We start from the raw sequence: 25,179 nt of genomic DNA on the forward strand, positions 1-25,179 counted from the left end.
GGAGGTTCCCACGAGCTTTCCGAGCCACCATGTTTGACCATGAATTTTGGCTGAAAGGAATTTATGAGGGGTTCCCACGAGCTTTCCGAGCCACCATGTTTGACCATGAATTTTGGCTGAAAGGAATTTATGAGGAGGTTCCCACGAGCTTTCCGAGCCACCATGTTTGACCATGAATTTTGGCTTAAAGGAATTTATGAGGAGGTTCCCACGAGCTTTCCGAGCCACCATGTTTGACCATGAATTTTGGCTTAAAGGAATTTATGAGGAGGTTCCCACGAGCTTTCCGAGCCACCATGTTTGACCATGAATTTTGGCTGAAAGGAATTTATGAGGAGGTTCCCACGAGCTTTCCGAGCCACCATGTTTGACCATGAATTTTGGCTTAAAGGAATTTATGAGGAGGTTCCCACGAGCTTTCCGAGCAACCATGTTTGACCATGAATTTTGGCTGAAAGGAATTTATGAGGAGGTTCAAATTTTCTTGTGTGGAAAGAGATTTTAGGACTTGGGAGACTTTCGAAGTCAAGCAGATTGGGACAAATGACGCAGCTAGTGGAAAGTAAAGCAAACAATGAACCCAATGATTGAGTTTCGTGGAAAGCCCACAACTTTTGCTACCCCTTAGACTGTTCCTGATTGCTATTCTCTCCATCTTCCACTACATAAATTTCATTCCAGTTTACATCAGTTACTCGTAGATTGCACTTTCATCATTCCAATTGAAGCAAATCCTTTGCTACTTCTTCTACTTCCTATTCTACGCTTTTGGTTTCCGTCCCGTGACAAATCCCAGTGATTTTTGGTCGGCCAAGACTTGAGTCACAGGCCGAAAAGGTCACGTTCATCGGTCCTCACCCTCTTGAACCCACCATTAGTTTCATAACTTTTCAATTCTTTATTGCGTGGCTGTCTCTCATTATAGCCTCCAATGAGAAATCCACTCTCTTCATGGCTTTTCTTGATGCTTCTTTGCTCACTTCAACTCAGCTTCAGTATCTTTGTGGTGGCGGGCCAATGTTTGGACAGTCAGAGGTCCTTGTTGCTCCAATTGAAGAACAACCTTACATTCAACACTGCCATGTCCAAAAAACTTGTTCGGTGGAATCAAAGTGCCGATTGCTGTTCTTGGGAAGGTGTAAGCTGCTCGGAGGGAAGTGTTATTGGTCTCGATCTGACGAACGAAGCCATCTCCGGTGTATGTGACAACTTAAGCAGCCTCGTCAATCTTCAGAATCTCCAGAACCTGAGTTTGGCTCACAACAACTTCAACGGTTCTCAAATTCCATCGGAGTTTGAGAAGATGACGAATTTGAGTTATTTAAACCTATCAAATGCTGGCTTTGCAGGGCAGATACCAATTGAAATTTCGCGCTTGACAAGGTTAGTTTCTCTTGATTTATCTGCCGTTTACTTCCCCGAAACTATTCCTCTGAAACTTGAGAATCCAAACTTAAAGATGTTGGTTCAGAACCTTCCTGAGCTTATAGAACTTCATCTTGATGGGATAAACATATCAGCAAGAGGGAATGAGTGGTGCCAGGCCTTATCATCTTCACTGCAAAATCTGAGTGTGTTGAGTTTGTCAAATTGTTATCTTTCGGGCCCCATTGATTCCAGCTTACTGAAGCTTCAGTACCTCTCGATTATTCGTCTGGATAATAACAAGTTGTCTACTCCAGTTCCAGATTTCTTTGCAAATTTCAGACAATTGACGTCCTTGCGTCTCAGTTTTTCTGGGTTGACTGGCACATTTCCAGGAAAGATCTTCCAGGTACAAACACTAGAGATTCTTGACTTGTCTAATAACGTACTACTTCATGGTCGTTTGCCTGATTTTCCTCAGAATGGGTCTCTTCGCACTCTGTTTCTTAGCAATACAAATTTTTCAGGGACATTATCAGATTCTATCAGTAATCTTATAAAGTTGTCCAGAATAGATCTTTCAAACTGCAATTTCAGCGGATCACTGCCACACTCATTGGCAAAGCTTACCCAATTGCTTTATTTGGACATGTCATCCAATAGTTTCACTGGACCAATTCCATCATTCAGCACGGCCAAGAAACTGACCCAAATAAACCTTTCTCGTAATGATCTAAGTGGTCAGATTACTTCCATTCGCTGGGAAGAGCTTCGGTATCTGGTAAGCCTTGACCTGCGTTTCAATTCACTGAATGGGAGTATTCCAGCTTCTCTGTTTTCCCATCCATTATTGCAAAAATTACAACTTTCCAACAACCAGTTTTCTGGTCAACTCAATCTTTCCAACATTTCTTCTAACCTCCTGGACACCCTTGATTTGAGTAGCAACAACTTGGATGGGCCAATACCCGCGCCTGTATTTGAACTCCAAGGTCTTAAGCTCCTCTCACTTTCTTCAAACAACTTCAATGGCTCCTTGCAGCTTCTAAATGTGATTCAGCATTTGAGAAATCTTTCAAGTCTTGATCTTTCGTACAACAGGTTATTGATTGAATATAATGGAACTGATGGAATTAATTCAACTTTGTCCTCTTCCATTCCCCATATTAACACATTAAATTTGGCTTCTTGCAAGTTGAAAAAGTTTCCTGATTTCTTGAGATACCAATCCAGATTAGCCTATCTAGACCTTTCAGACAACCAGATTGACGAAGATATACCAAATTGGCTCGGAGAACTTCGTAATCTTCTATACTTAAATCTTTCTTTTAACCGACTGGAGACTCTGGACGGACCTCTCTCCAATCTTTCTTTTTTGACTGTCCTAGACCTTCACTCAAACAAGCTCCAAGGACAACTCCCAGTTCTACCACCGTTTGCCACGTACTTGGATTTCTCGAGGAATTGTTTCAGCTCTATAATACCAACTACTATTGGTGTCTCCCTTACTAATGCTTATTTATTCTCTCTTTCTAGCAATAAATTCAATGGGAGTATTCCAAAATCAATATGCAATGCGACAACTCTTCGAGTTCTAGATTTGTCTAATAATTCCTTCAGTGAAAATATACCCCAGTGCTTGATTGAGATGAGTGCGACTCTTGGGGTGTTGAATCTAAGGAGAAACAGACTCACCGGCTCAATTCCCAATTTCTTTCAAGACTATTGTAGTTTACAAACTTTAGATTTCAATGAAAACCTAATAGGAGGACCGCTACCAAAGTCTCTGGCCAAGTGCTCACAGTTGGAGGTCTTGAACATTGGGAACAATCTCATCAAGGATGTCTTCCCATGTTACTTGAAGAACACATCCATGTTGCGCATCCTTGTTTTGCGATCTAACAACTTTAGCGGGCCCATTGGTTGTTTAGAGCCTAATTTCACTTGGCATATGCTTCAAATTGTAGACATAGCTTCAAACAATTTTACTGGTAAACTTCCAAAAATTTCTACTTGGAAGGCAATGATGGATGATGAAAAATCAGAGCTCGATCACCTCCAATTTGAAGTCTTGAGATTGAATCATATTTACTTCCAAGCCTCCATGCCAATTACCTTCAAAGGTTTAGATATGGAGTTGGTGAAGATTCTAACTGTATTCACCTTGTTTGACTTTTCCTGCAACAATTTTGAGGGGCCAATACCGGAAGAATTTGGAGCATTTAGATCACTATATGTTCTCAACTTGTCGCACAATGCTCTTACTGGCCAAATTCCACCATCTCTGGCAAACTTGACTAGCTTGGAGTCATTAGACTTGTCAAGAAACAAGTTTACAGGGGAGATTCCAGTGCAACTTGCAGCTCGTCTGATTTTCCTTTCTGTTCTAAACCTTTCATTCAATCAATTGGTGGGGCCAATCCCAATGATCAAGCAATTTGCGACATTTTCTGAAGCTTCCTATGTAGGAAATAAAGGATTATGTGGCTTCCTTGTGAAGGTAAAATGCACACATGCAAAGCCAATTTCACCTCCAACATTTGAAGAAGGTCCTCCGACTTCTGAGAAAGTGATTCATTGGAAATTTATAAGTGTTGAACTGGGATTTGTTTTTGGCTTTGGAATTGTAATTTGGCCCCTTATGTTTTTGAAGAGATGGAGAATATGGTATTCCAAACACATTGATGACATTCTTTTCAAGATTTTCCCTCAATTATATCTCCGAAAAAAATATCGTTGAAGGCGAATACACAGGAATGAAAGGAGGAGGCATAAGTGATAATTTATGAGAAGTAATGTAACTAAGCTTAGCTTTTATTTCTTTCTGTTTCAATAAAAGGAAAAATAAAAATTGTATCTATGTAATTGGATGCGAGTGTTGTCTTTAAGGTATGATGTTTGTAACTACCAAGCTGTATTTTGAAATACTTAGCTTTTGTTTCTTTGTTTTTGATGAATTTCGTGGAAGATGCTCAAGCCTTACTTGATTCTATTGCGAACCGGTTCATTTAGTTTGCCCCATACTTGGCCAACCTCTTTTCACTTTCTATCCGCCATGCTAGCTTCCCCCCCCCCCCCCTCCCAAGCCTTGGTCTGGCTTTATCCATGGGTTTTGTTGGTTGGTGGAGTTAAATGTACCAAGAAGGTGTTTGTAAAAATGCTCAAATAGGTATTCATCGTGTTTTTGTCCCTCAAGTTCTGTATCGGGTTATTTTTCGATACTTGTTTTTTGTACATATTTTCTGTACTTAATTACTGCATTTTTGAATCATATTTGGAGAGGATGCACTCTCATGATCTGCATGAAGACATGTTTATATATAAATTCTCACCCAGTACAAACATCTGTAATTTGAATAAAATTGGATTCGACAAATTATGGTGGGATGCCAGGTGGGATTTGCCCAGCTCCATTTATTTTTCCATTCCTCTTTTTTTTTTTTTTTTTTTTTTTTTTTCTAGATTTTTTTTGTGCACTTCACGTACTAATTTTTCTATTGTAACCCCACACAATGTAGATTGGAAACGAATACATGGGTTTAATCTAATGGCTTAAGCAATGACCAATTTTTATTCTTTTTTTAATTTTTTATTTTTTTTTTAATTTTTTTATTTATACTTAGAATCCAAAAAGACAGAAAACAAAAACACCTAGAGTGAACTGAATACCTCTAGAATGAAACTCTAGTTGCGGCCTAATAAATCATACGGTAGACGCAGAAATTAGCATTTTTTTGAACTTTTCGAGCGTTCCAAAGAAAGACAACAAGGATGAGAGAGATGGTGCTAGAAATGAAGCAACATGTGTGTGTGTGTTTTTTTTTTTTTATCCTTTTTTAATAATAATTACGTATAAAAATATTAAACTCATTTAAATTATTATTTTTTTTTAAAAAAAGGATTATCGAGATTTTGAATATAAAAATGAGATTACTTAGACATTAAAATATCATTAACTTACACGAAATGATATTGTTTTGCTTGTTCTGCCTTAATTTCCTTCATCACTCGTACAGGTTAATAAAAATTATTGTCTTTTCAGTCTTCAAATAAGGAACAATTCTAATAATGATAGAAACAAGACCTTGTATGCTCTTAATGAGTTCCATGGTCCAAGATGCCAGCCCTATCAATGCTTTATTTGGATTGAGGTTTCAAATTACACGAAATTCCCACAGTTTTTAGAGAGAACTTTGCATCAAGCCTGCTTGGTGGCGCGTGGGGCTGATCGGATTCATTGGAGCAATGTTGAGGGGATTCTCCAATTTTTCTCCTTACCTGTAGTGGTTTTTCAAAGACATCTGAAGTCAAGCAGGCAATAACACAGCAAGTGATACACATGTATTGATGGTTGAAAAGCCATGCAAACCGTAAGCCTAACGGTCAAGCCTTAGGGGGCATCCTACGAGCTTTTTGAGCCACCATGTTTGACCATGAAATTTGTCTGAAAGAAATTTCTGAGGAGGTTCAATTTTTCTAGTGCTGGAAAGAGAGTCTAGGAGATTTTCAAAGCAAAGCGGATTGGGACAATATTGATTGAGCTTCGTGGACTGCCCACAGATTTTGCTACTCCTTAGACTTTTCCTGATTGCTATTCTCTCCATCTTCTTCTACATTTATTGAAGCAAATCCTTTTACTTCTTATCCACCAGTGGTTTTTGGTCCTCACTCTTTTGAACCCACCATTAATTTCATCAACTTTTCATTTCTTTATTGTGTGGGTGTCTCTCATTACAACCTCCAATGAGAAATCCACTCTTTTCATGGCATTTCTTGATGCTTCTTTGTTCACTTCAGCTCACCTTCTGTATCTTTGTGGCGTCTGGACAATGTCTTGGCGATTAGCAATCCTTATTATTGCAAATGAAGAACAGCCTCGTATTCAGCAGTGATTTGTCCACAAAACTAGTCTATTGGAATCAAAGTGCAGATTGCTGTTTGTAGGAAGGTGTAAATTGCGCGGAAGGACGTGTTATTGGTCTCGATCTGACCAACGAATCCATCTCGGGTGGACTTGATAACTTAAGCAGCCTCTTCAATCTTTCGTATCTCCAGAGCTTGAATTTGGCTTTCAACAACTTCAACGGCTCTCAAATTCCATCAGAGTTTGACAAGCTGGCAAATTTGAATTATTTAAACCTATCAAATGCGTGCTTAGATGGGCAGATACCAATGGCGATTTCACGCTTGACAAGGTTGGTTACTATTGACCTGCATTACAACTCACTGAATGGGAGTATTCCAATTTCCTTGTTTTCCCTTCCATTATTGCAAACATTACAACTTTCCAACAACCAATTTTCTGGTCAACTCAATGAAATTCTCAATGTTTCTTCTCACCTCCTGGACACCCTTGATTTGAGTAGCAACAACTTGGAAGGGCCAATACCCATGTCTGTCTTTGAACTCCAACGGCTTAAGATCCTCTCACTTTCTTCAAACAACTTCAATGGATCCTTGCAGCTTAATGTGATTCAACGGTTGAGCAATCTTTTGCATCTTGATCTTTCATACAATAGGTTATTGATTGAATATAATGGAACTAATTCGTCATTCTCCTCCTTTCCCCAGATTGCCACATTAATATTGGCTTCTAACAAGTTGAAAAAATTTCCTGATTTCTTGAGAAACCAATCCAAACTAACTTATCTAGACCTTTCAGACAACCAGATTGAAGGAGATATACCAAACTGGCTCTTGAAACATCGTAATCTTATTGGCTTAAATCTCTCTTTTAATCACCTGGTGACTCTGGATGGACCTCTCTCTAATCTTTCTTCTTTGAGTGTTCTGGACCTTAGTTCAAACCAACTCCAAGGACAACTCCCAAATCTAGGGGTGTCAACCCGGTCCGGTTTCCCGGTTTTTGGCCAAAACCGGAACCGGAACCGGGGTACCCCGGTTCTTGGTTTTGGGAAACCGGAACCGGAACCGGGACCCCGGTTAACCGGGGTCCCGGTTCCCGGCCGGTTCCGGTTTTACCCGGTCCGGTACCCGGTTTTTGAAAATAATTAGTGTTTGGGGCTTATTTTAGGTATTGGGCCTAAATTAAAAAAAAAAAAAAAAAAAAACTATTAATCTTTTTGTCTAAATTAAAGAGGCTTGATTGTGATTGTTTCAAATAATTAAAAAATAAACCTAAAAAAGCATAAAAATCCTAAATAATCAATGTTTTTGCCTATATGAGCCTTAGAAATAAAAATTCAAATTTTTTAAAATACCCTAAACATAATTTTAAATTAGATACATAAAGAAAACATTAAAACAATAAAAAATAAAAACAAGTATGTAAACAAACCAACATGTACAAGAAATAAATACCCCTTACTATAACAATTCAAAACCCAAAAAAATAAAAGAATTAAAAATATATATATATATATATATATATATATATATATATATATAATTTAATAAAATAATACCCGGTTCCGGTTTTCCCGGTTTTGACCGGGTGCCAAAAACCGGGACCGGAACCGGGGTCCCGGTTTTTTTTTTTTTTGGAACCGGAACCGGAACCGGGTCCCGGTTTTCCGGTTTCCGGTTTCCCGGTTTCCCGGTTTTCCGGTCCCGGTTCCGGTTTCCCGGTTATTTTTGACACCCCTACCCAAATCTACCACCATTTGTCACGTACGTGGATTTCTCGAGCAATAATTTCAGCTCTGTAATACCAGCTAGTACTATTGACTCCCTTACTTCTGCTTATTTCTTCTCTCTTTCTAGCAATAAGGTCCATGGGAGTATCCCTGAATCAATATGCAATGCAACATATCTTCAAGTTCTAGATTTGTCTTATAATCTCTTCAATGGAAAAATACCCCAATGCTTGAGTGAGATGTATCAGACTCTTCTGGTGCTAAATCTAAGGAGAAACGAGCTCATTGGCTCAATTCCTGATTCCTTTGAAGGCAATTGTAGTTTATGAACTTTGGATTTCAGTGAAAACCTAATCAGAGGACTATTACCGAAGTCTCTAGCCAATTGCACAAAGTTGGAGGTCTTGAACATCGGGAACAATCTCATCGAGGATGCCTTTCCATGTTACTTGAAGAACGCATCCATGTTGCGCATCCTTGTTTTGCGATCTAACAACTTTACCGGGCCTGTTGGTTGTTCAGAGCCTAATGTCACTTGGCCAATGCTTCAAATTGTAGATATAGCTTCAAATAATTTTACCGGTAAGCTTCCAAAAATTTATGGCTGGAAGGCAATGATGGATGATGAAATTGAGGCCCAATCAGAGCATACGCACTTCCAATTTGAAGTCTTGAGACAATATTACTATCAAGATTCCATAACAATTACCTTCAACTTTACTATGGAGTTGGTGAAGATTCGAAATGTTTTCACTGTGACTGACTTTTCCAGCAACAATCTTGAGGGGCCAATACTAGAAGAATTTGGAGGACTTAAATCATTATATGTTCTCAACTTGTCGCATAATGCTCTTACAGGCCAAATTCCACCATCTCTAGCAAACTTGACTCTACTAGAGTCATTAGACTTGTCCAGGAACAATCTTACAGGGGAGATTCCAATGCAACTTGCAGATGGTCTTACTTTCCTTTCTTTCTTAGACCTTTCTTTCAATCAATTGGTGGGGCGAATTCCACAGATTAAGCAATTTACTACATTTTCCGAAGCTTCATTTGCTGGAAATAAAGGATTGTGTGGCTTTCCTTTGAAAGCAGAATGCCCATATGCATAGCCAGCGCCAGCTCCAACATTTGAAAGAAGTCATTAGAATTCTGAGATTGTGACTGATTGGGACTTTATGAGAGTTGAACTAGGACTTATTTTTGGTTTTGGAATTGTAATTGGCTTCTTATATTTTTGAAGAGATGGAGGATGAATGCACTGAAATCAGGGGTGGAGGCATGAATGATAATTTATGAAAAGTAATGCACCTAAGCTTAGCTTTTGTTTCTTTTTGTTTCAATAAAATTAAAAAATAAAAATGTTGTCCTTGCAATTGGATGCGAGTGTTGTCTTTTAGGTATGTTGTTTGTAACTGCCAAGTTGTTTTATTAAAATACTTTTGTGATATTAGATTTGCGTGTGACTTATTTCCCATTCACTCTTTTTTTCTTCTTCTTCTTCTTCTTTTCTTTTCTTTTCTCATTCTTCTATAATTGTTTGCCAATAATTCCTTTTCAAAATGGTTGTTGGGGTAGAGAGGGAGACTTGATTTTGGAGCATAAAACTATGGTCAAATTTTTTGAAATAAACGTGTTCATAAAATTAGAACAGAGAATAATTCCATGCAAAAAAAAAAAATTAAAATATATATTATTTAAATATAAGAAAATGGTCTCACTTAAACTTGTGACAAGCCTCAAAATGTATCGAGTTGGCCTTGTGTATATGTTGCCTAAATTGTCACGTTATTTAAAATTTTTTAAAAATATAATGCTATGTACATCGTTAGATGCTGTAAAATTTAATCTGAACCATTAAATGGTTGTGAAATGGAGAGATTTAAGGTTTAAGGTTGTTGTACCCGAGTGAATGAGGAATTTCATTTGTGTGGTGTGAAACTGTAAATACAAGGAAGACTGACGGCAAGGAAATGGTCAAGAGATTCCATAAAGAAAGGCCTTTTTTCACGTCAATCTGGCCTAAGGCACGGTCCAGAAAGAATAGCTAACCAAAATTTACCCACATGTACATTTGAAAGTCCACCAAAATGGAATTGTGATGCTTGCCTTAGGGTAAAGACATACTATATTTAGTAGGGAAATTAAGGTCTTAGATGGTGATAGAATCACTATTTTGGAGAATTTTAATTGCTATTATTATCATTATTATTATTACTATTACTATTAGGGCGAATTGCTAATTAGTCCATGTATGTGATTTCAAACAGAGCTTATAAATCCTTGTAATATGCCTCTATAACAAAATGTTCCCTCACACAAATTTGAGTAAATTTTTTCAATAGAACCTTTATGAATAACAATTTAACCTTCAAATAATTTAAAAAAAGAAAAAAAAAATCAAATTTAGCGATTGCCAAACCACATTATAGGCTTTTGGAGGTAGTGGGTCATCCCCTCTAGCCAATTCTTAGGGTGGTTGACCATCCACAAAGATCTTTGAGATGGTTCGGCCACCCATTTTACCTATTCTGGAGGTGGTCGGCCAATCTTATCTCCCTTGAGGATGGTTTAGTCAACCCCAACGGTTGGGTTTAAGGTGTTAAAACCACCCCCTAGAATTGGCTAGAGAGGGTGGCCGACCACCCCAAGGGCCTATATAGTTTGATCAGCTTTAAACTAATATATAATAATAATAATAATATTTTTTTTTTATTTGAGAGGAAAATTGCAGTTATATCTGAAAAATGCCCTAAATTTGTAAAGAGATATCATTTTGTTACAATGGCATACCAAATGGAGTTAAATTCTCATTTTGAAATCTCATGAATTAACTTTTTATAAGTTCAAATAACAAGACCAGATTAATATATATTTTTTTTTCCTTAGTATTATTAGTAGAAGTAGCATTAATGAAATAGTTGAGCTTCGTGGACTTCTCACAATTCTCCTTGCTCCCTACAATTGGGCAGTTGGTTGCGAGAGACCCTTGCCCGCCGTCTGAGTAGGTTGTTTAGACAAAAAAGTCTCATTGGGAGCGTCTCACAATTCTCTATTGCTATCCCTACACTTTGAGCAAGAGATTATAAGGAGTCTTAATGCACATCGGAAGGGGAGGATGTTACGATCCTAAGTGTCCAACATGACTTAAGTATAATCTTAACTTTATGTATATAAGTGTCTCCAAGGGGTAGCTCAATCAGCTGTAAACCACGTTTAATAAAGCGAAGGTCATTAGTTTAAATCCTCCCTCATTTTTCCCTTGTGTGAACATGTCAACATGTCCAAAAAAAAAAAAAAAACTTTACATATATAAGTTATTTGGCACTCTCCTCTTGCAAGTTAATAGATTGGGTTGCTATGGACATTAATTGCGGAGTGTGGTGGTATGTTACGATCCTAAGTATCCTACATGACTTAAGTACAGTCTTAACCAAGCGTATATGACACCCTCTACTTACAAGCAAATTTTTAAGGGTAAGTTATACCCAATGTTTGCATAATTAGAAGTCTTCTGTGTAAAGACATTCTCAAATCCCTCCTATAGATCCTGGAATATTCCCCAACTTCACAACCTTTTCGACCCTCCCTCTATCCAACATATACTTAAAAAGTGTATTTTGCATTGCGATTTTGTAAATAAAAAATACGATTTTTAACCAAATGGCAAAAAATGAATTGTTTGGGATTGCATTTTTAAAAAGTCACGATTTGAAAACTTAAAAAATCTATATTTTCATGAAATTGCAGGAAAATTGGTGTGTGTGTGTGTGTGTTTTTTTTTTTAATACTCATAATTTTAAAGGGTAAACTACGATTTTGCCAAACGCTTAACTACGTTTTTAAAAATCAAATTTTCAAATCGCACATTTTAAAGTTACTTTTTTAAAACGCACATTTTGAAATCACAAACCCAAACAGATCCTTTAGCATTCACCTTCCCCAATCCAACTTAACTAATAAATGGACTTGGATTCCTTCTCTTCTAGGTATTTCTCCGTGAAATTTGCCCATGAAGTGAACAATTAAAGTTCTCTCCAACCCCTCCCCCCTTATACTTGCCGATTGGAAAGCCTTGTGGAACCTTAAAATGCAACATAGATTGAAACACTTTTTGTGGAAAATTACCTAGAACATCCTTTTCGTCTGGCACCTCCGGAATACCTTCAACATATCTTCCTGGATTGCCCCTTTTGCTAGAACAATTTGGCGCAATACCAAGTAGCTCCAAAATACCTCAGTAGTTAGCTCCCATCCAATTGAGATATGGATGGGAGCTAATTAACTCCTCAATTAATGCCCATCTTTTTGCTTGGAAGACTTCCACCCCTTCTATTGCTGAACAGTTCAGTTAGTTATAGTGAATGAGTATTTTTGTCTTTTCACCTTTTAATGGATAAAAATACCCATCCACTATAAGTAACTGGATATTCTCATCCTAATTCTTCTATTGCAGACCGGACAGCCCCACCTACGGGTTCTCTTAAGTTAAATTTCGTGTTTGGTAAAAAATTTCAGCTTTTATGTCGGGTTTGGATCGTGCTGTGACATATGTATAAGACTATATAAGTTAACTTTAACTTGACTTATTTAATTAAATATGTCAAATTCTTTAATCCGAACCCGTTAATTTTGTATTAGACTTGTGTTGAATTTATAAATTGTGTAAAAAATGACGATTCATAGTATGTAATTATTCCAAATAAGTCCAAGATAGACTAAGGTAGAGTGAGAAGTAATACAAAAGAGCAAGCCAACAAAACTATATGCATAAGTTCAGACTTGGCCAGCATAGAAAAAATAAAAGAAAAAAGAGCAGAGACTTGAGCAGTAGGCACGAAGACAAAATACTATGCAGAACATTCCCAGAAGATTCGAGGTGAGTCCAAATTAAAAGGATTGGAATTTTTTTTTTTTTTAGGTTGTTGAAATTTTACAGAACTTTTAAGTAAATTAAGAGGGAAGTTGTGAGGCTCAAGACAAGTTAATCCAACAACCCCCTCTTTTAAAATAAAATTTCAACAACCTAATTAATAATAGGTTCAATTTCTCGTTCCCGGTAGAAAAAAGTTGCACTAATAATAAAGTAGTGATTTTTGACACACCGAGCACGTTGGTGTTAAAATACTATTTATTTTATTTTTTTATTGTTCAAATATTATTTTAATAATATTTTATAATATTTTAACATCCACGTGCTTACTGTTTAAGCAGGTTAGTGGGCCAAAAATCACTATTCCTATTAATAATATTTCGAAGACTTCTGAAGTCAAGTAAACCATATTGCACGCGCAGGTTCGAAGCGATCGCCTCTATTGCGTGTTGAAAAAATTCCAGCAAACTTTAAACCCACTGTGAAGCCTCCCCATACGTTTTATAAGCCTCCACACCCATCAGCAACTCCCCACACGCTCTCTTTTCTTTCTTTCTATCATCGCTATTTCTTGGGTGTCTCTTGTTGCAGTCTCCAATGAAAATCCCATTCTTTTTATGGCTTCTCTTGATGCCAATAGGCTCGCTTTTCCTCAGCTTCGGTATCTTTGTGGCGTCTGATGATCAATGTCTTGGCGACCAGCAATCCTTGTTGCTCCAGCTGAAGAACAGCCTCCTATTCGACAATGATTTGTCCACAAAACTGGTGCACTGGAATCAAAGTGCCGATTGCTGTTTGTGGGAAGGTGTAACGTGTAGTGAGGGGCGTGTTATTGGTCTCGACCTGAGTGATGAATACATTTTGGGGGGCTTGACAATTCAAGCAGCCTCTTCGATCTTCAGTATCTCCAGCATCTGAATTTGGCTGGTAACAAATTCGATTGTGAGATTCCATCGAAGTTTGACAGGCTGACGAATTTGAGTTATTTGGACCTATCATATGCCGGCTTTCAGGGACAGATTCCAATTGCCATTTCGCGCTTGACGAGGTTGGTTATTCTTCGTTTATCTGATTTTGAACCTGAAAGCACTTCTCTGCAACTTGAGAATCCAAATTTAAATATGCTTATTCATAATCTTTCGGAGCTTATGGAACTTTCTCTTGATGGGGTAAATATATCAATGCAAGGGTATGAGTGGTGCCGGGCCTTATCATCTTCACTACCAAATCTAAGAGTGTTGAGCATGTCACGATGCTATCTTTCAGGGCCTCTTGATTCCTCTCTGTCGAAACTTCAGTCCCTCTCAATTGTTGATCTGGCTTATAACAATTTTTCTAGTCCAGTTCCAGAATTTTTTGCAGATTTCAAAAATTTGACATCCTTGTGTTTCTATTCTTCTGGGTTGAATGGAAAATTTCCAAAAAAGATTTTTCAGATTCCGACCTTGCAATGGATTGACTTGACAGATAATGAACTACTGCAAGGTTCTTTGCCAGAATTTCCTCTAAATGGATTTCTTCAAACCCTGGTGTTGAGTCACACAAATTTTGCGGGGACAATGCCATATTCTATTGGAAACCTTAAAATGTTGTCCAAAGTCGATATTTCTTCTTGCAATTTCAGAGGAGAAATTCCAAAGTCAATGGCAAACCTCACCCAACTACTTTATTTGGACATGTCATTCAACAGTTTCAATGGATCAATTCCACCATTCAGCATGAGCAAGAATCTGACAAACATAATTCTTTCCAATAATGATTTAACAGGTCAGATTGCTTCCACTCAGTGGGAAGAACTTTTGAATCTAGCGGTTCTTGAGTTGAGCTACAATTCATTGGAAGGGAGTATTCCAGTTTCTCTTTTTTCCCTTCCATTATTGCAAGAATTAGAACTTCACAACAATCGATTTTCTGGCCGACTTAATGAATTTCCAAATTCTTCTTACCAATTAGAATACCTTGATTTGAGTCGTAACAACTTGGAAGGGCCAATACCCAGGTCTGTCTTTGAACTCCAAAGTCTAAATTCACTTTTACTTTCTTTCAACAACTTTAGCGACTCATTGCAGCTTAATGTAATTCAACATATGAGAGATCTTTCAAACCTTGATCTTTCATACAATAAGTTGTTGATTGAATTTGATGGAACTAATTCTTCGTTATCTTCCTTTCCCCAAATTACCACACTAAAATTGGCTTCTAGCAAGTTAAAATCATTTCCTCATTTCTTGAGAAACCAATCCGAATTACAGCATCTAGACCTTTCAGACAACAAGATTCATGGAGAGATACCCAACTGGATCTCGAAACATCAGTATCTTAGCACATTAAATCTATCTTATAACTATCTAACGACTCTAGATTTCTCTTTACTCAATCTTTCTTCTTTGCGTGTCTTAGACCTTCACTCCAACCAGCTCCAAGGGCAACTCCCAGTTTCATCATATGCAAAATTTTTGGATTTCTCAAGGAATAATTTTCACTCTATCATTCCTACTAGCATTGGTAACTCCCTTACTGAAGCTTATTTCCTCTCTCTTTCAAGCAATAAATTATTTGGGAGTATCCCTATATCAATATGCAATGCTTTTGTTCTTCAAGTTCTTGATCTATCTGATAATTCCTTGAATGGCACAATTCCCCGATGCTTAATTGAGATGAGTGAGAAACGATGGGAGTGGAATCTAACTCTAGGGGTTCTAGATCTAAGGAGAAATAACCTTACTGGTGCAATTTCTGATACATTTCAAGGCAATTGTGGTTTTCAAACTTTAGATCTCAATGGAAACCAACTAGAGGGAAAGTTACCAAAATCTCTGGCCAAGTGCACAAAGCTAAAGGTATTGGACGTTGGGTACAACCGCATTGAGGATGCCTTCCCATGTTACTTGAGGAATATATCCATGTTGGGTGTCCTTATTTTGAGATCTAATAAATTTTACGGGTCTATTTGTTGTCAAGGGCTTAATGCTACCTGGCCGATGCTTCAAATTGTAGATCTATCTTTGAACAATTTTATTGGTAAGCTTCCAATAAAATACTTTTCTAATTGGAAGGCAATGATGGATTATGAAAATGAGTCTGAGTCTCAGCTCAATCACCTTCGATATGAAGATGTGGCAATGGGTGTTTATTATCAAGATGCGGTAACAATAACTCTCAAAGGTACAAGGATGGAGCTAGTGAAGATCCTAACTATCTTTACCTCCCTTGACTTTTCATGTAACAATTTTGATGGTTTTATACCTGAAGAAATAGGAGAACTCAAATTACTATATTTTCTCAACTTGTCGTATAATGACTTCACTGGTCAAATCCCGCTATCTTTAGGGAAACTGAGTAATCTTGAATCACTAGATTTATCAAGAAACAAGCTTACCGGTGAGATTCCTATTCAACTCGCAGATGGTCTTATTTTCCTGGCAGTCTTCGACCTTTCATTCAATCAATTGGTGGGACAGATTCCTCGAACTAATCAATTTGCTACATTCTCATAAACTTCTTATGAAGGGAACACAAAATTATGTGGTTTTCCTTTGAAAGAAAAATGCATACATGAAAAGTCAGGATCATCATCTCCAACATTGGAAGAATTACATTCAAATTCTGGGATTGCAATTGATTGGAACTACCTAAGTGTTGAACTGGGATTTATTTTTGGCTTTGGGATTGTCATTGGACCCCTTATGTTTTGGAAGAAGTGGAGAATATGGTACTACAAACATGCAGATGGCCTTCTTCACCGTATCTGCCCTAAGTTATATCCTGGAAAAGAGTACCATCAAAGACAAAGGCATAGAAATCATGGGTTGAGACATTAGTGATACTTATGAGGAGCAATTCAGTCAGGTAAGGTTCAACCTTTTTTTTTTTTGTTTGGTTTCAATATAAAGGACTTATTGTAAGATTTGCATTAAATAAACTTGTTTTTATATACAACTAGGTTTAAATTCTATTAATCATTGTCGTTCTCCTGAAGTTTCCATTGAACTACAAACTGCAGATGGCCTTCTTCACCATATCTGCCCTAAGTTATATCCTGGAAAAGAGTACCATCAAAGACAAATGCATAGAAATCATGGGTTGAGACACTAGTGATACTTATGACGAGCAATTCAGTCAGGTAAGGTTCAACCATTTTTTTTTTTTTTTTTTGTTGGTTTCAATATAAGGACTTATTGTAAGATTTGCATTAAATAAACGTGTTTTTATATACAACTAGGTTTAAATTCTATTAATCATTGTCGTTCTCCTGAAGTTTCCATTGAACTATTTCCACAGCCTTCGTTAGAAGGACGTTACATTTTTTTTTTTTTAATGGTATGGTTCTTCTGCTAAAGTCCTAGACCTTCGCTCCAACCAACTTCAGGGCAACTCCTAGTTCACCCATCATTTGCCCTGTATTTGTATTTACGGAATAATTTCAACTCTATTCTACCAGCTAGCGTTGTTAACTTTCTTATTTTCACTTATTTCTTCTATTTTTGAAGCAATGAACTTTGTGGGAGTATTCTTGGATCAATATGCAATGCTATATAACAATTCAACTATAAAATTAATAGTGTCAACTTTTCACTTGTCCCAAAAATTTAAGCTGAAAAGGTAAATTTAATCACTTAATCAATACTTTAATTTAAATAGGGGCGAAACTGACAGAGTCAAGGTTTGAGAACCCATGACCTTTGACTCTAATACCATGTCAAATTATCATTTGTTCAAAAAGCTTAAACCGATAAAAAACGATAAATTTAATTATTTAGCCAATACTCTAACAAATAATTTCTAAGGCAAAATTCCTATTGAGTTATGTGGAGCCTGATCTCTACAAGACTACAAGGAGTCTGAGGAAGTAGTCTGCAAGAAATAGAATTTCGCTCGATTCTCGATCGAAATTACTTGAGCAAGATATATAGTGGCAGAAATTTTGCTCGAGCATGATTGCGGCAAAGCATGTGACAGAAACTTCACAAGATACTCGCGCGAAGTTGGCTCAAACGAAATTGTGTTAATTGTTTTAGAGAAGGATAGTTTTGTCATTTGGCCTACGGAGTCTAAATTCACCATATTGCTGTAAACTCTCAGTGTGAGCAATTGTGAGCATAAAATAAAAATTTGAGAGCTCGTGAGATTCAAGAAACCTATATTCTTGTATTCTTTCATCATTGTGAAATATTAATGCAGCTATGTGGACGTAGCCCAAAGTTTGGGTGAACCACGTTAAATTTTGGTGTTCTTTGTGTGTGTGTGTGTTTTTTTTTTTCAAAGCGTAAATGCAGGTGGGCCGAGAAGACAAACTGTGACTATTTTATCTGGGTGTAATCATAATAACATCTATCTACTAGGAGTCGCATATAAAGGGCCTAGATTATGAGAATCATATGTGCTCTCACAAGTTCAATTGAACCATAACTTGAGTCAACTCCATCAGGGTATCAATTACAAATGTGATTAATACTAATCAAGCAGACGTATCTGTGTGTGTGCTTGTGATTATTATTTGTGTTCTCTGGTTTCTTGGGATAATTATTTTGTTTCCTTTCCTAACAATTCTCCAATACTGGATTGAGATGAGTGAGACTCTTGGATGCTGAATCTAAAGAAAACAATATCAGTGGCACAATTCTGATCGATCCATTTTCAACCAATTGTCGTTTGCAAACTTTACATCTCAACAGAAACCAACTAGAAGGAAAGTTGTCAAAGTTTTTGGCCAATTAAGTTGGAGGATACTTGAAGAAAATATTCATGTTACATGTCCTTGTTCTTCGATTTAACTTCTATGGGCAATCGGGTGTCATGGGCCTAATTGCAAATGTAGCTCAACTATACGCTTCCAATGGAATCCTTTTCTAATTAGAAAAAAAAAATGAAATCCTTTTCTACATAGAAGGCAATGAGGGATAATGAAAATGAGGTCCAATCTAAAGCTCAATCTACATCTAATGGAACTTATTTTCAAAATGCGACAACAGTTAATTACCATCAAACGTTTAGAGGTATGGAATTGGCGAAGATCTTAACTATCTTCATCACGGTTAATTTTTCTTGCAAATAATTTTTATGGGCATATTCCTTTGTTAGAATATAAGTTATATGATTAAAATAATCATATTTTATTAGTTAAGCTTTTGTAATAAATGGTGATTTAACATTGTATGAGAGCAAATGTCTTGAATTCAAACTTTATCTATGTTATTCACCTTCTATTTTAATTAAATATTCAACGTGTTAGGTTTCACTTATTAAATATTCTACTAACTAGCTTAAGCTTTTGGGATAAACAGTAATTTAATGATCCAATCAAAATTGAGTCACATCGCTTCCATTGGCCAACCCGTGTACATGAGTTGTATTAATTGAGGGGGTTAAGGATAATTAATGCTTAGTATTCTTATTTTGGGCCTTTTTCTGCGTCGAGCTTCCATCGTTCCCTTCTGGTGTCGGTTTCCGGCGAGTGCACAATCAGCATCCACGCTGCGTGTACCTGTTCCCGTTTGTTTTATTTTCCTTGTATTGTTTTTGTTCATTTTTTTTCCCTGTATGGATTTTATTCCTGTTATTTGCTTGTAACAAGGCCCTACCTCTTTGGTTTGCCCACATTTTATTTTGGTTTTCTTGCTTCTGTTTGCAATAAGGCTTTACCCCTCGATTTGCCTGCTTGGATGTGAACTGAACTTTTTCCAGGTCTTTGGGTTGTGGATGTGATTTTTAATCCAGACTTTTGAGTTGTGGACGTGAACTTCATTCTGGCTTTTAGGTCGATGAGGAATGTGCGCTACCTATGCACTGGATTGCGTTTGTCTTGTGCAGATCTGTTATTTCAACTGAAAACTAGTTATAAGTTAGCGAAGGTTTTAGGTGATGTTGTATCCTAATAGCTTCGGCTATAATTTGCATTTTCAGGGCTTTATATTCCTGTAATGTAAGAATTTTATGCTCGTGATTATTTTTAATGAAATTGGAATGTATTTCTTTCAAAAAAAAATTATAAGTTAAACTCTTTCTCACTTATTGACAAAGGCAAATAAGAATCCAAATTAAGGATAGCTTCCACTGTAATTATCAATAGTAGCAGTGCATCAATTTTTGGACTTTGAATTTTCCTCACTCTCTCTTCCTTTTAGATCAAAAGTGATAAGGATCATTTCCAGTACTCCATTTCCTTATTCAATTTTTATTTTTATTTTTTTATTTTTTTTAAAAAAAATCTTTGGAGTTTGGATGCTTAATTTTTAATGCTTTAGTCCTAACCCCACAAGGTTACAAGATGGAGCTTAACCTAAGTCTCGGTTGAGAATGCCGGCGTTGATCTATACTTCGCATGTCTTTAGTACATAACAAGATAGGGGTTAGACAAAAGGCAACAAAACAAAATATGAATCAGAGAGGCTAGATAGCATTCCAAGGATCCTCCCCTTAAATTATTTCTGCTTCCACACACTTGCCCAAGCTGATATTAATTTATGTATGATCTTGATGTCATTATTGCCAAGAGCTATAGGTTTAGGCTTGAGCATGTCCAATTATTCCGCTAACTAACAAATATCTTCTACAATTGTGATTTTGTGATCTCTCTTTCTTTAGTGAGAAAAGCTCTCGACCATCAAGTGGCTATATTTTTAGCTACTTTCCTATATGAGGAGTCTGAAACCCAAACAAACCAATTATAAAACCGAGCTCTCTTAAGAAAACACGTACATGGCCTCCATTGTGGCGGACTCCCTTTAAAGCACATTATGGATTTCAAGAAGAAAATTATCACTGAGAGTGATAGTCTTCAAGAGTTCCAGTAGCGCCATAAGGTGCTGGTGTGTAGAGAGAGAGAAAGAGAGAGAGAGAGAGAGGAAGAGAGGGTTAATGGGTTTTCTTGCTCTAGTTTCTTCATCCGAGCTACTGAAGTCATGTCTTCCTGTCCTTTACACAAAACAAACGAGCCCACATAAACAAGTCGAATAAACATTTCAAATGTCCAAATGGAATATTTCTTCATGGCCATTCCAATATTGCTTCAGCCAACTACTAGTAGTGGGTCTTGGCTCTTGAGAGTGAATGTGGTTTTCCGAGGTTTGTGGGATTTTGGTGGTTGGAAGCTGAAGCCATGGCGTGTAGAGAGGGGGCCGGAGGGTAAAAAACTACTTCTAGTGTGAATTGAATTGTTTACACAAGAAGAAAAAAAATTATTTTGCCTATTCTGTTATTCAAGCGTTCCAAAGAGAGATAACAGGGATGAGAGAGATGGTGCTAGAAATGAAGCAACATGTATGTTTTTTTTATTTTTTTTTATTTTTATATATAATAATTATGTATATAAAGATATTAAATTCATTTAAAATATTAAAAAAAAAAAGAAGAAAAAAAAAAGGAATGGATTATTGAGATTTTGAATATAAAAATGAGACTACTTAGACATTAAAATATCGTTAACTTACACGAAATGATATTGTTTTGCTTGTTCTGCCTTAATTTCCTTCATCACTCGTACAGGTTAATAAAAATCATTGTCTTTTCCGTCTTCAAATAAGGAACAATTCTAATAATGATAGAAACAAGACTTGTATGCTCTTAATGAGGTCCATGGTCCAAGATGCCAGCCCTATCAATGCTTTATTTGGATTGAGATTTCAAATTACACGAAATGGCCACAGTTTTAGAGAGAACTTTGCATCAAGCCTGCTTGGTGGCGCGTGGGTGCTGATCGGATTCATTGGAGCAATGTTGAGGGGATTCTCCAATTTTTCTCCTTACCTGTAGAGGTTTTTCAAAGACTTTTGAAGTCAAGCAGGCAATAACACAGCAAGTGATACACATGTACTGATGGTTGAAAAGCCATGCAAACCGTAAGCCCAACGGTCAAGCCTTAGGGGGCATCCTACGAGCTTTTTGAGCCACCATGTTTGACCATGAAATTTGTCTGAAAGAAATTTCTGAGGAGGTTCAATTTTTCTGGTGCTAGAAAGAGAGTCTGGGAGATTTTCAAAGCAAAGCGGATTGGGACAATATTGATTGAGCTTCGTGGACTGCCCACAGATTTTGCTACTCCTTAGACTTTTCCTGATTGCTATTCTCTCTATCTTCCTCTACATTTATTGAAGCAAATCCTTTTATACTTCTTATCCACCAGTGGTTTTTGGTCCTCACCCTTCTGAACCCACCATTAATTTCATCAACTTTTCATTTCTTTATTGTGTGGGTGTCTCTCATTACAGCCTCCAATGAGAAATCCACTCTTTTCATGGCATTTCTTGATGCTTCTTTGTTCACTTCAGCTCACCTTCTGTATCTTTGTGGCGTCTGGACAATGTCTTGGCAATCAGCAATCCTTATTATTGCAAATGAAGAACAACCTCGTATTCAGCAGTGATTTGTCCACAAAACTGGTCTACTGGAATCAAAGTGCAGATTGCTGTTTGTGGGAAGGTGTAAACTGCGCGGAAGGACGTGTTATTGGTCTCGATCTGACCAACGAATCCATCTCGGGTGGACTCCAGAGCTTGAATTTGGCTTTCAACAACTTCAACGGCTCTCAAATTCCATTAGAGTTTGACAAGCTGGCAAATTTGAATTATTTAAACCTATCAAATGCGGGCTTTGATGGGCAGATACCAATGGCGATTTCACGCTTGACAAGGTTGGTTACTCTTGACCTGCATTACAACTCACTGAATGGGAGTATTCCAATTTCCTTGTTTTCCCTTCCATTATTGCAAACATTACAACTTTCCAACAACCAATTTTCTGGTCAACTCAATGAAATTCTCAATGTTTCTTCTCACCTCCTGGACACCCTTGATTTGAGTAGCAACAACTTGGAAGGGCCAATACCCATGTCTGTCTTTGAACTCCAACGGCTTAAGATCCTCTCACTTTCTTCAAACAACTTCAATGGATCCTTGCAGCTTAATGTGATTCAACAGTTGAGCAATCTTTTGCATCTTGATCTTTCATACAATAGGTTATTGATTGAATATAATGGAACTAATTCGTCATTCTCCTCCTTTCCCCAAATTGCCACATTAATATTGGCTTCTAGCAAGTTGAAAAAAATTCCTGATTTCTTGAGAAACCAATCCAAACTAACTTATCTAGACCTTTCAGACAACCAGATTGAAGGAGATATACCAAACTGGCTCTTGAAACATCGTAATCTTATTGGCTTAAATCTCTCTTTTAATCACCTGGTGACTCTGGATGGACCACTCTCTAATCTTTCTTCTTTGAGTGTTCTGGACCTTAGTTCAAACCAACTCCAAGGACAACTCCCAAATCTACCACCATTTGTCACGTACGTGGATTTCTCGAGCAATAATTTCAGCTCTGTAATACCAGTTAGTACTATTGACTCCCTTACTTCTGCTTATTTCTTCTCTCTTTCTAGCAATAAGGTCCATGGGAGTATCCCTGAATCAATATGCAATGCAACATATCTTCAAGTTCTAGATTTGTCTTATAATCTCTTCAATGGAAAAATACCCCAGTGCTTGAGTGAGATGTATCGGACTCTTCTGGTGCTAAATCTAAGGAGAAACAAGCTCATTGGTTCAATTCCTAATTCCTTTGAAGGCAATTGTAGTTTACGAACTTTGGATTTCAGTGAAAACCTAATTAGAGGACTGTTACCGAAGTCTTTAGCCAATTGCACAAAGTTGGAGGTCTTGAACATCGGGAACAATCTCATCGAGGATGCCTTTCCATGTTACTTGAAGAACACATCCATGTTGCGCATCCTTGTTTTGCGATCTAACAACTTTACCGGGCCTGTTGGTTGTTCAGAGCCTAATGTCACTTGGCCGATGCTTCAAATTGTAGATATAGCTTCAAATAATTTTACCGGTAAGCTTCCAAAAATTTATGGCTGGAAGGCAATGATGGATGATGAAATTGAGGCCCAATCAGAGCATACGCACCTCCAATTTGAAGTCCTGAGACAATATTACTATCAAGATTCCATAACAATTACCTTCAATTTTACTATGGAGTTGGTGAAGATTCGAAATGTTTTCACTGTGATTGACTTTTCCAGCAACAATCTTGAGGGGCCAATACCAGAAGAATTTGGAGGACTTAAATCATTATATGTTCTCAACTTGTCGCATAATGCTTTTACAGGCCAAATTCCACCATCTCTAGCAAACTTGACTCTACTAGAGTCATTAGACTTGTCCAGGAACAATCTTACAGGGGAGATTCCAATGCAACTTGCAGATGGTCTTACTTTTCTTTCTTTCTTAGACCTTTCTTTCAATCAATTGGTAGGGCGAATTCCACAGATTAAGCAATTTACTACATTTTCTGAAGCTTCATTTGCTGGAAATAAAGGATTGTGTGGCTTCCCTTTGCAAACAGAATGCCCATATGCAGAGCCAGCGTCACCTCCAACATTTGAAAGAAGTCATTCAAATTCGGAGATTGTGAATGATTGGGACTTTATGAGAGTTGAACTGGACTTATTTTTGGTTTTGGAATTGTAATTGGCTTCTTATATTTTTGAAGAGATGGAGGATGAATGCACTGAAATCAGGGGTGGGGGCATTAATGATAATTTATGAAAAGTAATGCACCTAAGCTTAGCTTTTGTTTCTTTTTGTTTCAATAAAAGGAAAAAATAAAAAGTTTGTCCTTGCAATTGGATGCGAGTGTTGTCTTTTAGGTATGTTGTTTGTAACTACCAAGTTGTATTATTAAAATACTTTTGTGATATTAGATTTGCGTGTGACTTATTTCCCATTCACTCTTTTTTTTTTTTTTTTTCTTCTTCTTCTTTTCTTTTCTCATTCTTCTATAATTGTTTGCCAATAATTCCTTTTCAATATGGTTGTTGGGGTAGAGAGGGAGACCTGATTTTGGAGCATAAAACTATGGTCAAATTTTTTGAAAGTTAACGTGTTCATAAAATTAGAACAGAGAATAATTCCATGCAAAAAAAAAGAAAAAAAGATTAAAATATATATTATTTAAATATAAGAAAACGGTCTCACTTAAACTCGTGACAAGCCTCAAAATGTATCGAGTCGGCCTTGTGTATATGTTGCCTAAATTGTCACGTCATTTAAAATTTTTAAAAAATATAACGCTATGTACATCGTTAGATGCTGTAAAATTTAATCTGAACCATTAAATGGTTGTGAAATGAAAAGATTTAAGGTTTAACGTTGTTGTACTAGAGTGAATGAGAATTTCGTTTGCGTGGTGTGAAACTGTGAATACAGGGAAGACTGAAGGCAAGGAAATGGTCGAGAGATTCCATAAAGAAAGGCCTTTTTTCACGTCAATTCGGCCTAAGCCACGGTCCAGAAAGAATAGCTAACCAAAATTTACCCGCATTTGAAAGTCCACCAAAATGGAATT

The 25,179-nt window shown here is 37.0% G+C and overlaps 1 protein-coding gene and 3 pseudogenes across 2 annotated transcripts; all 4 read left to right on the forward strand.

The window, feature by feature from the left end:
- The first annotated feature begins 931 nt into the window (after positions 1–931).
- Positions 932–4,265, forward strand: LOC132162482 (receptor-like protein 7). Its single transcript, XM_059572720.2, has one exon. It carries the CDS (start codon positions 932–934, stop codon positions 4,103–4,105), a length of 3,174 nt encoding a protein of 1,057 aa, XP_059428703.2. The 3' UTR covers positions 4,106–4,265.
- Positions 4,266–6,576: 2,311 nt separating this feature from the next.
- LOC132162485 (receptor like protein 27-like) lies at positions 6,577–9,246 on the forward strand (annotated as a pseudogene).
- A 4,185-nt stretch (positions 9,247–13,431) lies between these two features.
- On the forward strand, positions 13,432–16,938 carry LOC148583503 (receptor-like protein 7; annotated as a pseudogene). Its single transcript, XR_015909345.1, has 2 exons — positions 13,432–16,683; positions 16,838–16,938. The product of XR_015909345.1 is annotated as a receptor-like protein 7 (transcript).
- A 5,108-nt stretch (positions 16,939–22,046) lies between these two features.
- On the forward strand, positions 22,047–24,387 carry LOC148583504 (receptor like protein 27-like; annotated as a pseudogene).
- Positions 24,388–25,179: the final 792 nt, after the last annotated feature.

Source organism: Corylus avellana, chromosome 10 (genome assembly GCF_965113065.1).
Source record: "Corylus avellana chromosome 10, dhCorAvel1.hap1.2, whole genome shotgun sequence".
Lineage (NCBI taxonomy): Eukaryota > Viridiplantae > Streptophyta > Magnoliopsida > Fagales > Betulaceae > Corylus > Corylus avellana.

Coding starts and splice junctions, on each gene's coding strand:
- LOC132162482 (XM_059572720.2), top strand. CDS start 932: ATGAGAAATCCACTCTCTTCATGGCTTTTCTTGATGCTTCTTTGCTCA.